The sequence below is a fragment of the Dendrobates tinctorius genome, unplaced genomic scaffold (assembly GCF_039654945.1).
Source record: "Dendrobates tinctorius isolate UK_male_01 unplaced genomic scaffold, ASM3965494v1 ptg000126l, whole genome shotgun sequence".
Classification (NCBI taxonomy): Eukaryota; Metazoa; Chordata; class Amphibia; order Anura; family Dendrobatidae; genus Dendrobates; species Dendrobates tinctorius.
In genome coordinates, this window is record NW_027361794.1 from 8,937,449 (window position 1) to 8,955,442 (window position 17,994).

General features: G+C 48.2%; 2 protein-coding genes across 2 annotated transcripts in view; one reads left to right on the top strand and one right to left on the bottom strand.

Annotated features, from left to right (window-relative positions):
• Positions 1 to 3,854, top strand: part of LOC141047286 (uncharacterized) — a 527,896-nt gene extending 524,042 nt beyond the window's left edge. Inside the window, exon 9 of the mRNA XM_073542318.1 lies at positions 75 to 3,854. Within this exon, the coding sequence (XP_073398419.1) occupies positions 75 to 657 (583 nt within the window). The 3' untranslated portion in view covers positions 658 to 3,854. The remainder of the gene's footprint in view (positions 1 to 74) is intronic.
• LOC141047344 (uncharacterized) overlaps positions 1 to 17,994 on the bottom strand; it is a 549,461-nt gene that overhangs the window by 287,922 nt on the left and 243,545 nt on the right. The window lies entirely within an intron of this gene.

Below are 17,994 nucleotides of genomic sequence, written 5' to 3' on the forward strand. Positions count from 1 at the left end.
GAAGGATGAATACAGACTGTGCCCTGCTACCTGCCACCATCGCACTCTAACAAGCATCTCTATTCTTCCGACAGGTATGTCCATCCACCCAGCTCTCCTGCTCTCCTGCTGTCTGTCTATGAAGGACACACAGTGCGTCACCCAGCTTTGCACATAGACTTGCCTCTGCACCTAGCATTCACATGGTATGTCCATCCACCCAGCTCTCCTGCTCTCCTGCTGTCTGTCTATGAAGGACACACAGTGCGTCACCCAGCTTTGCACATAGACTTGCCTCTGCACCTAGCATTCACATGGTATGTCCATCCACCCAGCTCTCCTGCTCTCCTGCTGTCTGTCTATGAAGGACACACAGTGCGTCACCCAGCTTTGCACATAGACTTGCCTCTGCACCTAGCATTCACATGGTATGTCCATCCACCCAGCTCTCCTGCTCTCCTGCTGTCTGTCTATGAAGGACACACAGTGCGTCACCCAGCTTTGCACATAGACTTGCCTCTGCACCTAGCATTCACATGGTATGCCTTTCAGCTAACCCCAGCTTACCCCAGTGTTATTTATGACCTTGTTTACTCTGGCTTGATCATATACATCTGGTCCACTCTTAATTGTCTGGCCAAGATGAGCAGAGACCACTCCTCTCTGCTTCACACCTGACTGCACTTAGTTGTACATATATTGCAGAGTACAAGTCTGCATAGACTTCAGTCTGCATTGTGATTGCTATAAGTGTGTGCTAGAAGTGTGAAGATTAATTTAAGAATTAAAACCAGAATTGGAACTGAAGGTAACTGGACACAGTCACTGTAAACAATGTTTCTGTTTGTTTTCACTTTCACCCCAATAATCCTTCACTTTCTGCTAATTCCCCTAATCCCTACTCCTAGTAAGGAACTGTTCATCTCTTCTTCAATCCTCCCCATCCACCTCACCTCCGCCTCAAAACTGTTCCTTAACATACAATCCTCTGTTTCCAAACACAGACAGCCCCCTCATGCCCTCTCCTGCTCCCACCTGGTAACACTTTCTCTGCTCCTTCTCACTGCTGGTGATATCTCTCCAAATCCTGGTCCTCCTCACCACATTCCCACAGTCATTTCTACCTCCCATCCACGCTCTATCACAACCTTCCGTAACCTCTCCAACCTTATACCCATTCACCCAGCCCCCGCTTCCCCAGTCCCACTAACAGGAGCTCTGTGGAACGCTCGCTCTGTCTGCAACAAGCTTTCCTACATCCATGATCTTTTTGTTACTACCAAACTCTCCTTCCTCGCCATCACCGAAACCTGGCTCACCCCTTCTGACACAGCCTCTCCTGCTGCACTTTCGTATGGCGGCTTCCACCTTTCTCACACCCCCCGCCCCAGCAGCAAACATGGTGGAGGAGTTGGTTTTCTCCTGTCAGATACCTGCTCCTTCACCCCAATCCCACTGCCACCCTCTGTTACCCTCCCTTCCTTTGAGGTGCACTCTGTGCGCATCTACTCCCCCTCCAACCTCCAACTGGCTGTCATCTACCGCCCCCCAGGGCCAGCCACCACCTTCTTTGACCACTTCACCACCTGGTTACTTCATTTCCTTTCCGCGGACATCCCTACTATCATCATGGGCGACTTCAACATCCCCATTGACACTTCCCTCTCAGCTGCCACTAAACTTCTATCTCTCACTTCCTCCTTCGGCCTCACTCAATGGTCTTCTACAGCCACCCACAAAGATGGCCACACACTGGACCTCATCTTCACCCGCCTCTGCTCCCTATCTAACCTCTCTAACTCACCTCTTCCTCTCTCTGACCACAACCTGCTCACATTCTCCTCCCTCTTCACTCCATGTCTACAATCCCCACCCCACAAACTTTCACACCCTCGCAGGAATCTTAAACACCTTGACCTACACTCATTCTCCGAATCCCTCCTCCCTCTTACAGATATAAGTTCCTTACACAATGCGGATGACGCTGCCGCTCTATATAACACCACAATAGCTGTAGCTTTGGAATCCGCTGCCCCACTTACACATGCCAAAACTCGCAAAATCAACAGACAGCCCTGGCACACCAGCCTGACCAAAGAGCTGAGGCGAGCTTCCAGGGCTGCTGAGCGCAGATGGAAAAGATCCCACTCCAACGAGCATTTCATCGCATTCAAACAGTCCCTCACTACTTTCAAGACCACACTCGCCACAGCTAAACAAACCTACTTCTCATCTCTCATATCCTCCCTGTCTCACAACCCTAAACAGTTATTCAACACCTTCAATTCTCTCCTCCGCCCCCCAGCACCTCCTCCCTCCCCACTCATCTCAGCTGAAGACTTTGCCTCATTTTTCAAGCAGAAAATTGATAACATCAGGGACAGTTTTGGTCAACAACCCCCAGAGCCCTTCCTCCCGACTTCCCAGCCCTCCACCTTCAAAACCAACTTCTCCACCATTACAGAAGATCGACTCTCCACTCTACTCTCAAGATCACATCTCACCACCTGTGCACTCGACCCGATCCCATCCCACTTCATCCCAAACCTCACCACAGTCTTCATCCCAACCCTAACCCATCTCTTCAACCTATCACTAACAACTGGTGTTTTCCCCTCAAGCTTTAAACATGCCTCCATCACACCTATCCTCAAAAAGCCCTCTCTTGACCCATCCTCTGTATCTAGCTATCGCCCTATATCACTTCTCCCATACGCCTCCAAGCTACTGGAACAACACGTCTACCTTGAACTGTCCTCCCATCTCTCTTCTTGCTCCCTCTTCGACCGCTTACAATCTGGCTTCCGGTCACACCACTCCACTGAAACTGCCCTTACTAAGGTCACCAATGACCTCTTAACTGCCAAGAGCAAGCGACACTACTCTGTCCTCCTCCTCCTGGACCTGTCGGCTGCCTTTGACACAGTGGACCATTCCCTATTATTACAGACCCTCTCATCCCTCGGCATCACAGACTTGGCCCTCTCCTGGATCTCATCATACCTAACAGACCGGACATTCAGCGTCTCCCACTCACACACCACCTCCTCACCTCGCCCCCTATCTGTCGGAGTCCCACAAGGTTCAGTCCTAGGGCCCCTGCTGTTCTCTATTTACACCTTTGGCCTGGGACAGCTCATAGAATCTCATGGCTTTCAGTATCATCTTTATGCTGATGACACACAGATCTACATCTCTGGACCAGATATCACCTCCCTACTAACCAGAATCCCTCAATGTCTGTCCACTATTTCATCCTTCTTCTCCACTAGATATCTGAAACTCAACATGGACAAAACAGAATTCATCATCTTTCCCCCATCTCACGTGACCCCCCCTACGAACCTATCAATTACAGTAAATGACTGCCCACTCTCCCCAGTCCCACAAGCTCGCTGCCTCGGAGTAATCCTTGATGCTGATCTCTCCTTCAAACCACATATTCAAACCCTTTCCACTTCCTGCCGACTTCAACTCAAAAATATTTCACGCATCCGTTCATTCCTCACCCAAGAATCTGCAAAAACCCTAGTCCATGCCCTCATCATCTCTCGCCTTGACTACTGCAACCTCATGCTCTGCGGTGTCCCCTCAAACACTCTCGCACCCCTCCAATCTATTCTAAACTCTGCTGCCCGACTAATCCACCTGTCCCCCCGCTATTCCCCAGCTTCTCCCCTCTGTCAATCCCTTCACTGGCTCCCAATTGCCCAGAGACTCCATTACAAAACCCTAACCATGACATACAAAGCCATCCACAACTTGTCTCCTCCATACATCTGTGACCTCGTCTCCCGGTACTTTCCTGCACGCAACCTCCGATCCTCACAAGATCTCCTTCTCTACTCCCCTCTTATCTCCTCTTCCCACAATCGCATACAAGATTTCTCTCGCGCATCACCCCTACTCTGGAACTCTCTACCACAACATATCAGACTCTCACCTACCATCGAAACCTTCAAAAAGAGCCTGAAGACCCACCTCTTCCGACAAGCCTATAACCTGCAGTAACCACCGATCGACCAAACCGCTGCACGACCAGCTCTACCCTCGCCTACTGTATTATCACCCATCCCTTGAAGATTGTGAGCCCTCGCGGGCAGGGTCCTCTCTCCTCCTGTACCAGTTATGACTTGTATTGTTTAAGATTATTGTACTTGTTTTTATGTATACCCCCCTCACATGTAAAGCGCCATGGAATAAATGGCGCTATAACAATAAATAATAATAAATAATAATACCTCTTGCTCACAAGCTGCAGTTGCAAAGACACAGGCCACAACAAGTTCATCCACTTTATTGTCCCAGGAAATTATCCATTTGTCCATGCCCCAGATGTATGAAAGGTGGCGTAAATAACAAGCCACACACCCACAAGCACAAATACTGAGCGCACACATTGCCATGTTGCTAGCCCTGGAGATGTTTAGGCTTGTGGGGACACAGTCTTTCCGTGATCTTTTGGCTGTGGCTGCCCAACAATACTCGGTTCTCATCCGGCATTATTAGAGTTGAGCGAAACGGGTTGGTCATATTCAAAAGTCGGCGACTTTCACTGAAGTCGGGTTTCATTTCATGAAACCCGACCATAGCGTGAGGCCGGCCACGAGGTCGGCGACCAGAGCGCCAAAGTCGCGTTTCAAAAGATGCTTCCAGCGCCCTTTTTCAGCCAATGATGGAGGACGCACACTGTGGGCAACGCGATGACATAGGCATCAGTCACCACCATCTTTGAGAAGGGCATGTAAGTGATTGGCTGGCTTTGTGTGGCGTCACAGGGGCTATAAAAGGGCGTGCACACCGACCGCCATGTTACTTCTGCCGATCTTAGCATTAGGGAGAGGTTGCAGCTGCTGATTCTGAATAAGGGAGAGCGTTAGGCAGGGAAGAAGAACCAAAAAACTGCTTCTGTTGTTAGCGATTTCCACTTACAACACAACACTTTGTGTGCAGTGACAGGGTATAAGGCTCCCTGATGGCTGCATTGCTGTTTGCACACTGCTGTGCAAACTGCTTTTTTAAAAGCAGAAATACTTTTTTTCCTCTTTTCTGCACAGTTACCAAGCGTTCATTTTTCCACCCTTTTGTGTGTGCAGCAGTCCTGCTTATTAGGCTGCCTGCATCCATACTTGGACTGAGAGCATCATTGTCAGCGTCCTCAAATCTCTAGTGAGATCCAAAATCTCACCAATCCTATAGACACCATCCACCTTATCATACACCATCCAATTTCAGCCTGTTACATTGAGGTGTAATCTCTCCTGGGCCTGAGACAATAGTTCAGCGTCCTCAAATCTATAGAGAGATTCAAATTCTCACCAATAGTAGATACACCTTCTACCTTGTTTTACAGTACCATATAGCTGGTGGTATTTTGGGTACATTTTCACAAAAATGAGGAAGTATGGTGGAAGAGGCCATGGAAGTGGGCGGGGGTTGCCAGCTGGTCCCGATGGTGGTGGTAGTGGTGTTGCATCTGTTGGTAGTGGCAAAAGCACAATAGCACCTAAGGCAGGAGGTGTTGAGCCTGCGTCATCGTCTGGCTCCACAAGGCCTCGAAGGCTCTCTTTTCTGGGAGTAGGTAAACCACTTTTAAAGCCGGAGCTTCAGGAACAAATTTTGGCTTACATTGCTGACACAGCCTCCAGCTCTCTCGCCTCCTCTTCTGAAGTTTCAAAAAATAAAAGCACTGAGTCATCAGTGGAGGCTCCTGGTCAGGAACAACACCTTTCATTGTGTCCTTCACCCCTACCAAAATTGAAGAATGTGGCAGGCCACACTACCGATTACTCCATGGAGCTCTTTTCACATACCATGCTTGGGTTAGCAAGTCAAATCGTGAATTCCCCAGTCCAAGATGAATCTGAAATGGAGTGCACTGATGCACAGCCACTGCTAGATTTTTCTGCTGGTACATTCACTCAGAGCACTACATTGTCCTCGCAGTGTACTGAGGCAGATTCAGACCCTGATGAAACTCAGGTGCCCCTTCCCGCATACTATACCACCTTAAACTGTGACACAGAGGAAGGTGCACATGAAATTGAAGAGGAGGTGATGGATGACCCAGTTGTTGACCCAGATTGGCATCCATTGGGGGAAGAGGGTGCCGCTGCCAATAGCTCAGAAGAGGAGGAGGAGGATCCGCAGCAGGCAACGACATCGCAACAGCTGTTATCTGGCATGACCGTAGCAGTCCAAAAATGTGTTACAAAAACCAAAAGAGTTGCAGGACAGCATGGCCAGATGGTCAAATTAGCACAGCGGGCAAGGTCTCAAAATGTCTTCCATAGTAGGAGTGCAGTCTGGCACTTTTTTGAACAAAATCCTAATGATCAGGCAAAGGTTATCTGTAAGAAGTGCGCAAAGACCTTTAGCCGAGGGAAAAATCTGAGAAATTTGAATACCAGTTGCATGCTTAGACATTTAACCACCATGCACTTGCAAGCGTGGATGGACTACCAAACCTCATGTGCACCTGCTCCGAATGAAGGTAGTCAGCAACGCTACATCGCTTCCCCCACTGTAAGTCAACCGGTTAGCACACCACCAGCAGCAAATGTCGAGGTGTTGTCGCAAGGGCAAAGCAGTCATGGAATCACAATGTTATTGCTACGAAAGAGTGAATCTAGGCCATCAGCAACACCACCAACACCATCACCAACTCTCTCTCAGTCCGCCATGTCCTCCGCTAGTTCCACCATATGCAGCTCTCAAGTACAGCTCACCCTACCAGAGACTCTGAGTAGGACAAGAAAGTAATCATCCTCTCATCCGCGTACACTGGCTTTGAACGCCCACTTTGCCAAACTAATCTCGTTAGAGATGATGCCCTACCGGTTGATAGAACGCAAAGCTTTCCGCAAGCTCATGGCCTACGCAGTACCACGCAATGACCTACCCAGTCGGCACTTCTTTTTGCGAAAAGCCATCCCAGCCCTCCACGTGTATGTGAAAGACCGCATTGTCCATGCACTCAAGCAATCAGTCAGTGGAAAGGTGCACCTCACAACAGATGCACGGTCCAGTAGGCATGGCCAGGGCCCTTACGTGTCCATCACTGCGCACTGGGTTAATGTGGTGGATGCAGGGTCCACAGGGGACAGCGGCGGTGGGACAGTGCTGCCTAGCCCACGGTATAGGAAACAGTTGGCTGTAGGCGTTCGACCCTCCTCCTCCGCCTCCTCCAGAAGTGAAAGCTCGTCCACAGAGTGCGGTCACACGAGCACTCCATCCGCAGCTGCCAGTGTTGCACACGACTTGTCCCACTATCGAACAGCTAGTGGTAAGCAGGCTGTGTTGAAGATGATGTGTTTGGGCGACAACAGACACACCGCGGAGGTACTGGCCGACTCCTTGCAGCGACAAACTGAGTCATGGCTGGGCAGTCTACATCTTGAGGCAGGCAAGGTAGTTAGTGATAATGGCCGGAATTTTGTGGCAGCCATAGCCCTTTCAAAACTCAGACACATACCATGCCTGGCTCACACATTGAACCTGGTGGTGCAGTGCTTCCTCAATAATTATCCGAAGTTAACACCCCTACTCCATAAGGTGCGAAGACTGTGCTCGCACATCCGCCGGTCGCCCGTACACTCCAGTCGTATGCAGAAGCTGCAGCGATTGCTCCACCTTCCCAAGCACCGCCTAATTATCGACGTTGTAACAAGGTGGAACTCCACCCTGCACATGGTTCAGAGGCTGTGCGAACAGAGGCAGGCTGTAATTCATTTGTGGGAGGATACACGGGCAGGCAGTTTGCAGGCAGACATGGAGTTGTCTGGTGTGCAGTGGTCAAAGCTGAAAGACCTCTGTAAAGTCCTTCAGTGTTTTGAGGAATGCACACGGCTGGTGAGCGCAGACGACGCCATCATAAGCATGAGCATCCCACTTATGCGTCTGCTCATGCAAACTTTGACGCACATTAAGGAGCAGGCATCTGCAGCCGAGGAGGAGGGAAGCCTTGATGACAGTCAGCCATTGTCTGCTCAGGGAAGTCTCGTGGACAAGGTGGAGGAAGAAGAGGAGGAGGAGGATGATTATTTTGGGGAGAAGGATGCTTCTCAGAGGGTAAGAAAAAATGTTGGCGTGGCAAGGTCAGGTACAGGGTTTGTGCGTGACTGGAGGGATGTTGATTTGCCAGAAAGTGCTCCTCCACCCAGCACTCGCAGTGCATCATTGACACCTGGAACATTGGCCCACATGTCTGATTATGCCTTGCAGATCCTAAAAAGGGACCCCCGCTTTGCCAAAATGATGAACGATGACAACTACTGGTTGGCCAGCATCCTGGATCCACGCTATAAAGGCAAATTCCAAAACATCATGCCACAGGAGAACCTAGAGCTAATATTGGCTAACAAACAAGCAACTCTGGTAAACCGTTTGTTTGAGGCATTCCCAGCACACAGCGGTGGTGATGTTTTTCCAACGAGCCGCAGGGGGCAACATGGAAGAGGTGTTCGTGGTGCACACAGCCGAAGTGGCGTTGGACACAGGGGTTTCATGACCATGTTGTGGACTGATCTTTCAAGTACCGCTCACACGACTGGTAATACTGCATCGATTGAAAGTGACAGGAGACAGCAGTTGTCAACTATGGTTACAAACTACTTCTCCCATATCGATGTTCTCCCACACCGGTCATTCCCCTTTGACTATTGGGCCAGTAAACTTGACACCTGGCCTGAATTGGCACAATATGCCTTACAGGAGCTCGCTTGCCCTGCTGCTAGTGTGTTATCTGAACGAGTCTTCAGTGCTGCTGGATCAATCCTGACAGAAAAAAGGACCCGTCTGTCGACCCAAAATGTTGATGATCTAACCTTCATTAAAATGAACCATGCATGGGTTTCAAAGGATTTTGTCCCACCCTCCCCTGCTGACACGTAGGTTGCCAGAAAAATGGCTTGCTTTTGTCCTCATCTTCCGCGAACTTCTCCAATTACTCCATTTGCAGCTGCTGAATGACCAACATATGCCATTTTTTCCACCTCCCTAACTGGGCTGCCTCCCCCCACAGGGCCGGGGTCACCACCTGGCGCACGCACCCGTGCGAGTGTTGCTGCCCTGGACAGGTGGGTGGGAACACTCTATGGCAACGGCACTGGCACAAGGTCCCTCATAGTAGAATCAAGTGTCTCTGATGGTGGGGGTGTACACCCGCCGTCAGACACACCGGCGTACTATGAGGGGCCCTGTGCCAGTACCGCCGCCCACGAGTGGGCCCCCCCTGCTTGCTCAGGGCACTAGCACTTGCAATACTTACCTCTCCCTGCTCCACCACTGTGTAGTCTGGCCTGTTAAATACTTCACTGGGACTGCCAATACAAATTTGGTGAAATGATAGATGACGGTTAAGACGTAGCTATGCCCTGTCCTGCTGGGCTCTATCTTCAGATGATCAATGGCTTCCATTTGTTATGGATGTCGACTCACAATGAGATGCAGTGGTGGTTTATCATCAGCTTTCACGGTTTTCCGACTCACAGACGTGTGACATTCCTGCCCACATTTTTAAATGTGTCCTCTCATGCCAATCCAAGAGAATTGCCTATGGCCTGTGGCTTGTGCCTTTTGCACTCCAAAGTTACCTGACAGATCATGATAGGCAGTGAGGACAATGTCTACATCTGTCCCTGTGATCACAATTTGATGGAGATGAGTAACGGTGAAGGGTTCCACGGTACTGCGATACAGCAAACCTTTCTTCACAAGAACTGTCTTCACTGTCTCCACAGACAAAGTAATTGAGGGTCAGCATCGCCTCTGAAAATTCTCCCGGGAGTTTTTACCATGATTAGTAATTCTAATATTTCTGTAATCAGTCGACTTTCCGTCTGTACTTGTATCTATCTCGTTTCCTCTTGCGGAGAGTCTGGACTGTCTTACTGAGACTGAAATATATATGAAGATTGAAAAATACCCCAACAGTGAATACTGGTGTACGCTTTGATTACATAACCCTTTTTCTACTTTTTAGATTCTTGTCTAATCCATACTGAGGCTGTGAGTGTCTTTGTCGGACTCCGGAAATATACACGCAGATTTTTAATGTTTAAACTATGCTATATATACCTGTTATCCGGTGATACTGTACCCTTTCTCAACTTTGTACAATCACGTCCAATCCATACTGGGCCTGAGACCCTCTGAGTCTGCCTCCTGATATATAGACATCAGTTTTTCATGTGTAAACTATGCTACATATATACCTGTTACCGGGTGATACTGTACCCTTTCTCAATTTTCTACAATCTTGTTGAATCCATACTGGGCCTGAGAACATCTGAGTCTGCCTCCTGATTATAGATGAGCGGTGTTCAAGTCGACCTGTTCGCCAAGTTAAAATTCCAGCTGTTTTGGGTGGTGTTCGAGCCGTTCGTCGAACTCGAACACTTTGCTTAAAATTTGGCTGTTCGAGGTTCCTTTCGAGAACGGTTCGTTCACCAAAAGCGTAACTTCATTTTCACATTAATAATGGTTTTCAATGTTAATAGACTGCTTCATAGCATATTAGGGGTGTGTGGTAGCAAGCGGTGTAGTACACCTGTCAAGGAGCTACACCGTGTGTGTTTCTAATTATTTTTTACCGCATCTTGTCCATAAAATCCTTTTGGGCCTTGTAGCACTGTCTGCTACTCAACAAAGGAGCCCACCATTGAACCAAGCTATGCCACCTGTTTATGTAAGAACTGCGTGCTACTCAGCATAGGAGCCCAGCTGTTAAGCAAGCTACAGCACCTGTGGTTTGGACACTTAATTTTTTCATTTTTTCTGGAATGCCAGTTAGGCCTAATTTCGGAATTCCGGTTGACCTGCACTTACTGGGAAATCCTCGTTCGCGGGGAAGAATTGTAATCCCAGATCCCCATCACTAACGGGGTTCAGCGGGTTATCTGCACCTGTAAGCGACACACGCTGGACCTTTCAGTGTAGCGCGCATGCAGCCCCGGACATGTAAGGGCATGACAGACCTGTTATTGCTCGATCTCGCGTGCCAGAGCCTCGCGTGTCCCTCTAGTAAGCTTGACGCGTACCGCGGGGGCATGCCGGAGTCTAATTCGTTAACGGAATTAAGCTGACAAATCGCTAGCACAACTAAAAAAGGACATCCACCACCACCCACAGAATCAACAAAGCTTGCAATCTGTCAATCATTTCTGTAGCAGGTATGGTTGAGGTTTCCCGGGTGGAGTCGAATTAAGCCGCAGGCTCCACTCCTGGTGGTGCCCTTCTGGACATTCCTTTAAGGTTCAGCTTTGCAACCATACTGCCCCCGGAAACCAAACACTTTGGCTTCATGGACGCTGTTCGTAGGTTCGTGGGAATAACGCCGCCCGATCAGCAGTTGGCCTAATTTATGGTGGGAAGTCCGACGGTATATGATCGTCTTTGATTTCAGATTTTTACTGTTTTTTGGTATTTTACATTTTTATTCCAGCCTTTCTTGACTTCATAAGGGCATGACATGCCTATATCTGTGTCTCCTTCTCCTCCTTTTACTCCTCCACCTCTTTTCTATATGTAGTTGTCGTTTTCCATATGTTATTTTTGTATTCTGAGCATTTTGTCTGCTTTGGGACACCTTTTAAGGTGTTTTGTAATTGTTTTCTATGTGTTTGTATGTGTTTGTGTTTGCCTGCCATTGTTTTCAATGGGGTTCGACGTTTTTCGTCGAACGTTCGACAAACATTCGACGAACTTGCCTCGTGTTTGACGAACCAAAACGAACTGGAACACTAGCGGGGTGGCTCAACACTACTCCTGAATATATAGGCGTACATTTTTAATGTTTAAACTATGCTATATATACCTGGTATCTGGTGATACTGTACCCTTTCTGCCAGGAAGTCCTCCTCCACCCACCACTCTAAGAGTATCATTGACACCTGGAACATTGTCCCACATGCGTGATTATTTCTGGCGGATCTTCTTGTTATATTGTGGTGTGATCCATCCTTAGCGTGTGACAGTCTGTGGGTTACTCCTGCAATTTAGATGTACATTTAAAAATTACCCCAACACTAGTGTATACAGCTCTACGCTTGTGATACATTACCCATTTACTGCTTTTTATATTCTGGTCTAATCCAAACTGACCAAGTGAGAGTTATTTTCTGACTGTGGAAATAAATACTGAGATTGACAACAATGACCCCTACACTGTGTACAGCTTCAGATCCATTACCGTTTTACGGCTTTTTATATTGTGTTGTAATCCATACTGAGCCTGAGAGCGTCTGTGTCTGCCTCCTGAAATATCTACGGACATTTAGAATGTTTAAACTATACTATATATACCTGCTATCTGATGATACTGTACACTTTTTCTACTTTTTATGTTCTTGTCTAATCCATACTGAGCCTGTGAGCGTCTGTGTGACTGATGGTATATATAGGGAGAATGACAATCATCCTTTGACTGTATAGAGCTGTACGCTTCTCATACAGTACCATATATCTGATGTTATTTTGGGTTCATGTTCTGCAACATTTTGAAGTTTGGTGTAAGAGGCCGCGGACGTGGGCGTGGGGGGGCCAGCTGGTGCTGATGGTGGTGGTGCATCTGCTGGTAGTGGCAAAAGCACAATAGCAGCTAAGGCAGGAGGTGTTGAGCCTGCGTCATGGTCTGGCTTCGGAACGCCTGGAAGGCTACCTTTTCTGGGAGTAGGTTAACCGCTTTTAAAGCTGGAGCATCAGGAACTGGTTTTGGCTTACATTGCCGAAACAGACTCCAGCAAACATGCCCTCCTCTTCTGAAGTTTCAAAAAATGCAAGCGCTAAGTCGTCAAGTGCTGGCTCCTGGTCAGGAAGAACCCCTTTCCTTGTGTCCTTCACCCCCACCAAAAGTGAATGATGCAGGAGGCCACACTTCACATTAGTCCATGTAGCTTTTTCTATCATACCATGCCTGGGTTATCAAGTCAAATCGTGAATTCCCCAGTCCAAGATGAATCTAACATGGAGTGTGGGTGGCCAGACAGGGCAGTGGGGTTAATCGGTACCGGGCCGGTGTCTCAGAGGGATGTGTCACGTTGGTGGTGATGACCCGTTCCGTGGCCCTGGGCGTCCATGCAAAGGGGTGAATAACGTTTATAGGTGAATGATACGTGACGCCACCTGTGGTTTCTGATCACATTGACCCGCGCTGCAGTGTCGCTTCTCTGGGACAGATGTTGTGGTGCAGCTAAGATGTAGAAGCCCTGCACAGGTAGGGCCGTAGTCGTAGGGCAGATGAAAGAGTTGGTAGAGTTGTGCGCCAGGCGCAGGAGAAAGAGGACAGACACAGTCGTGCAGTTCCTTTACCTGTACTTGGTAAGTGCCATCCAGGACCCAGAGTACAGATGGAGAAGGAGTTGGTCAGCCTGGAAGCAAATTTGGAATTCTCTCTCTGCAGATAGGTAGTGTGGCCTCCGTTCTAGCGCTTATCTGAGGTACTCGCAGTACTGAGTTTAATGAAGTTCCCCCTGTTGACTCTCTTTTGGAACTTTCTCGTATGGCAGGCAGCCATAGTCTTTTCCTCGTGGCTCACACACATCGCTGCTGGGGCCTCCGAGCCTTAGTTGGGAACAGAGCCTATACAGCTGCTACTTCCTCCGGTATCTGCTGCAGCACCGTCAGTGTCCCTACAAACTCGGAGACCGGAATCCCGACCATGCGCTCCAACTAGGAGTGAGCCTTAACTCTGCTCATCCTCCAGCTCCCCTTCTCACGTCCACACACTTCCCCTTCCCTTCAGCTCCTCAGCAGTCAGGTTCAGAGGTCTCCCTGCTGGCCTGGAGTGGGAACTGTGTTGTGTGTTGGTTTAACTGCTAGAGAGATCCTTCGTTGCTCCCAAGCATGACATCACACTCCCTAGGAGGAAGGTAATGCCACTGTGGTGACCGTACTCCTGGGGGCGCCACAAGTGCACTGATGCCCAGCCACTGCTAGATGATTCTGCTGGTACATTGACCCAGACCACTACATTCCCATCGCACTCTACACAGCCAGAATCTGACCCTGATGAAACTCAGGTTCCCCTTCCTGCATACTATACCACCTTACACGGTGACAAAGAGGAAGGTGCAGATGAAAGTGCAGGTTCCTTGAGCAGGTGGGGGGGCATACTCATGGGCGACGGCACTGGTACTATGAGGGGCCCTGTGCCAGAGCCGTCGTCAACGAGTGGGCCCCCCTGCTTGCTCAGGATCACAGCACTTGCAAAGTTGAAATACTTACCTCTCCCTGCTCCACCACCGTGACGTCTTCCGTGTTTCCTGACAGTGACATTCTGGTCAGAGAGCGCAATGACATCACGTCTGTACGCCCTCTGCCTAAACAGTCCAAGTGCAGTGAGATGGAAGATGGGGACGACGAGGAGTCCAGACTAGTACAAGGATTCCCTAGCGAGGAGACTTATTTAATTGTTTTCAATGTAGGGACAGCTATTTTTGGGGCACACTATACTCTGGAGAATGATATATGAGGCCCACCATACACTGGAGCATTCCAAAGGTGGACATCAGACACTGGAGCAGCATTTACAGGGCCCATTATGCACTGGAGCATTAGAAATGGGGCCCATTATATATGGAGCATTATTTGGGCCCATAACACAGTGGAGCTTCATCCATGGGGATCAACATATACTGTAGCATTATGTGGAGCTCATCATATACTGTTTCAAACATTATATGGGACCAATGATTCTGTATGGAGAAATATATGGGCCTCATTACTCTGTATAGCGCACTATGCGGTGGCCATAATACTGTATGGAGTAATATACTGTCCATTTTTGGAGCTATTGGAGAAGGATATCAGTCATGAGATGTAAGAAGTGAAGTATTTTTCATTGTACTATACTGCTATTTCTCTGCCGTATCAGAGGATCATGAATTATGGCATGTGCTAAAGGAGCCCAGTGACACTCTTTGGCCCAGGGCCCACGAAAATCTGGAGCCAGCTCTACCCCCCCACAACTTTAGCCAAATAAACCCCAGTTTTCAATGCCTAATTATTATTATAAAGTAAATTAAGGTTGACAAGCTTAAGTAATAAGAATTGATGTTTTTGGCATTAAAATGGGCACTGTAGGTGTGTTTCCTGTCCTACACTCCCTGCTGACATTGGTTCCCCATTGACTTGCATTGGGTTTCGTGTTTCAGTCGGCCTTCGACTTTTCACGATAATCGGCCGATTTCATTTGACCCGACTTTTGAGAAAGTCGGGTTTCATGAAACCCGACTCGACCCGAAAAAAGGCAAAGTCACTCATCTCTAGGCACTATTTTTTTTCCGGTGTGCCATCCCCCGCGTTACACCAGCACATCTTATACAATCTAAAGCGTGCTCTCACCAACGCCGTAACCGGGAAGGTCTATCTTACAACAGACACGTGGACAAGCACTTGTGGCCAGGGATGATATATCTCTGTCATGGCACACTGGCTCAACCTGGTGGAGGGTGGGACAAAGTCTCAAACTGGACCATCAACACATATCCTACCCACGCCACGAATAGCGGGCCCAACCTCAATCAGGGCCTCATCATATACGTCCAGTCTCCCCTCTTCCACCTCCTCCTCCGCCTCGTCATCCTATGCTGAATTACCCTCCACATCACTCCCAAGTTGGGAGCTGTGCAGCAGTGCATCGGCAAAGCAGCAAAACGCTCTGCTGAAGCTAATCTGCTAAGGTGAAACACCACACACTGCAGGAGAGCTGTGGCAAGGAATAAAACAGACCGATAAGTGGCTCTCCCCACTGCAACTCCAACCTGGTCTGGTTGTTTGCGACAATGGGTGTAACCTGGTGGCGACTTTAAAGCTTGGGAAGCTGGTACACATGCCATGAATGGCTCATGTACTGAACCTAGTGGTGCAGAAATTTCTAAACACATACCCTGAGTTGCCGTACCTACTTGACAAAGTGCGCTGTATTTGCGCCCATTTCCACCACTCCTCAACCGCTGTTGCCGGTCTTGCAGCGCTTCAAAAGCAATTTAATTTACCAAACCACAGACTCATTTGCAACCTGCCAACACGGTGGAACTCAACATATAATATGTTGGCAAAGGTAAGTGAGCAGCAGAGGGCACTTGCTGAATACCAGCTTAAACATGCCCATCACACTGAGACTCAGCCAAGACACATAACAACTGTCGAGTGGGTGTGGATCGCTGATATTTGTGAGGTGCTTGATTACTTTGAGTACTGCACCAAGCTTGTGGGCGGTGATCAGGCTATTATCAGCGTAACCATCCCTATGCTATGTCTGCTGAAAAAAATCACTGCAGAATCAAAAAATGGAATCTTTGCGTGCCCAGCAGCTGGGTATGGAGCAAGATTTCACAATGGGTGATCCTACCCAGCCCAGCCAATATCATCAGGTAACATTGGGGGATGAAGAGGATGATGAAAATGAGGAGGGAGAAGTTGAACAAGATGGTCAACGACTATCTAAGTGACCATACCTGCATCCTTCCTGATGTTTCTGTACCGTTTAATTACTGGGTATCCAAGCTGCATAGTTGGCCCGACCTCTCCTTCTATGCCTTGGAGGTGCTGGCCTGCCCTGCTGCTAGTGTGATGTCAGAGCATGTTTTCAGTGCCGCTGGGGCAATCATCACAGATACATGCAAACGGTTGACTACAGAGAATGCAGACAAGCTGACTCTGATAAAATTTAACAAGGACTGGATTTCGCAACAGTATTTAAGCCCTCCAGATGACAGTATCCCAACCTAAAGTCACCCAAAACTTTATTTTTTTTAAATTTGGTGATTACGTCTATCCCTTCCCATACAAGCCCCTTTTCTTCTTCTTACACGTTTTCAAATCCTGCTTCTGCCACATGTACCTCATGGTCAATAAGCGAAAAACAATGTTACGTTAATTAATATTTCCCATCAGAGGCACTTGTGATGAGAGTGAGACTCTTCTTCCTTCATCAACCATGGTATCATGCCCCTTGGGCTAATTTTTGGAGAAACTATGGCTATGCCTGGACACTGGGCACTGCATCCTTTATGCTAGTAGTCCTAACTATGCCATAATTGTTTGGCTCTTCAGACCTGTGTTGCTTCCTTCATCAACTATGATACAGCCCCTTGGGCTAATTTTTGGACACACTATGGCTATGCCTGGACACTGGGCACTGCCAACTCTACGCTAGTAGTCCTAGCTTCATCATAATTGTTTGGCCCTTCAGACCTGTTTTGCTTCCTTCATCAACTATGAAACAGCCCCTTGGGCTAATTTTTGGAGGCACTATGGCTATGCCTGGACACTGGGCACTGCAACCTCTATGCTAGTAGTCCTAGCTACGTCATAATTGTTTGGCTCTTCAGACCTGTCTTGCTTCCTTTATCAACCATGATACAGCCCCTAGGGCTAATGTTTTGAAGACACTATATCTATGCCTTCATATTGGGTAGTGGCACAACAAGGAGAGTAGTCCAAGCTTTATAATTGTGAATCCCTTGTGATGATGATGATGGGTGGCTCCTTCCTGTGTTAACCATAACACAGCCCCTAGGGCAGATTGCTCTCCTTACACCACTTACACACTTAGCTGTCAGAAGATTGCCTCCATCATCACTCACTCTTACGGCACTTCTGATATATCACTGGCACTGCGTAAGTGGCGTACGAGTCCCGCTCTTCCGGCAAAAAAACACAGGACTTCAAAAAGTGTTTGTACATTCTAGTGAAGCAGTGGTGTAAAACCACTCATGCAGACCCTGACCAGGTGCCCCCATGTTATATACATTTGTTTACAGCATACTTTTTTTTAACATTTACACATTTTTTAGCCTTTTCCTCAGCCCCCAGACCACTTTGTAGGGTCCAGCAGACAATTACTCACATTTTCCATTGACTGTCATTGGACTCGCTACTCGTACCGAATACTCGAGTATTATGGTATACTCTGTACGAGTATAGCGAATCCGAATACTTCACTACTCGCTCATCCCTAAATGTTATCTGTATGTTGGCTTTCAAATTTAAGTGTTGATTTCTGGTTGGTCA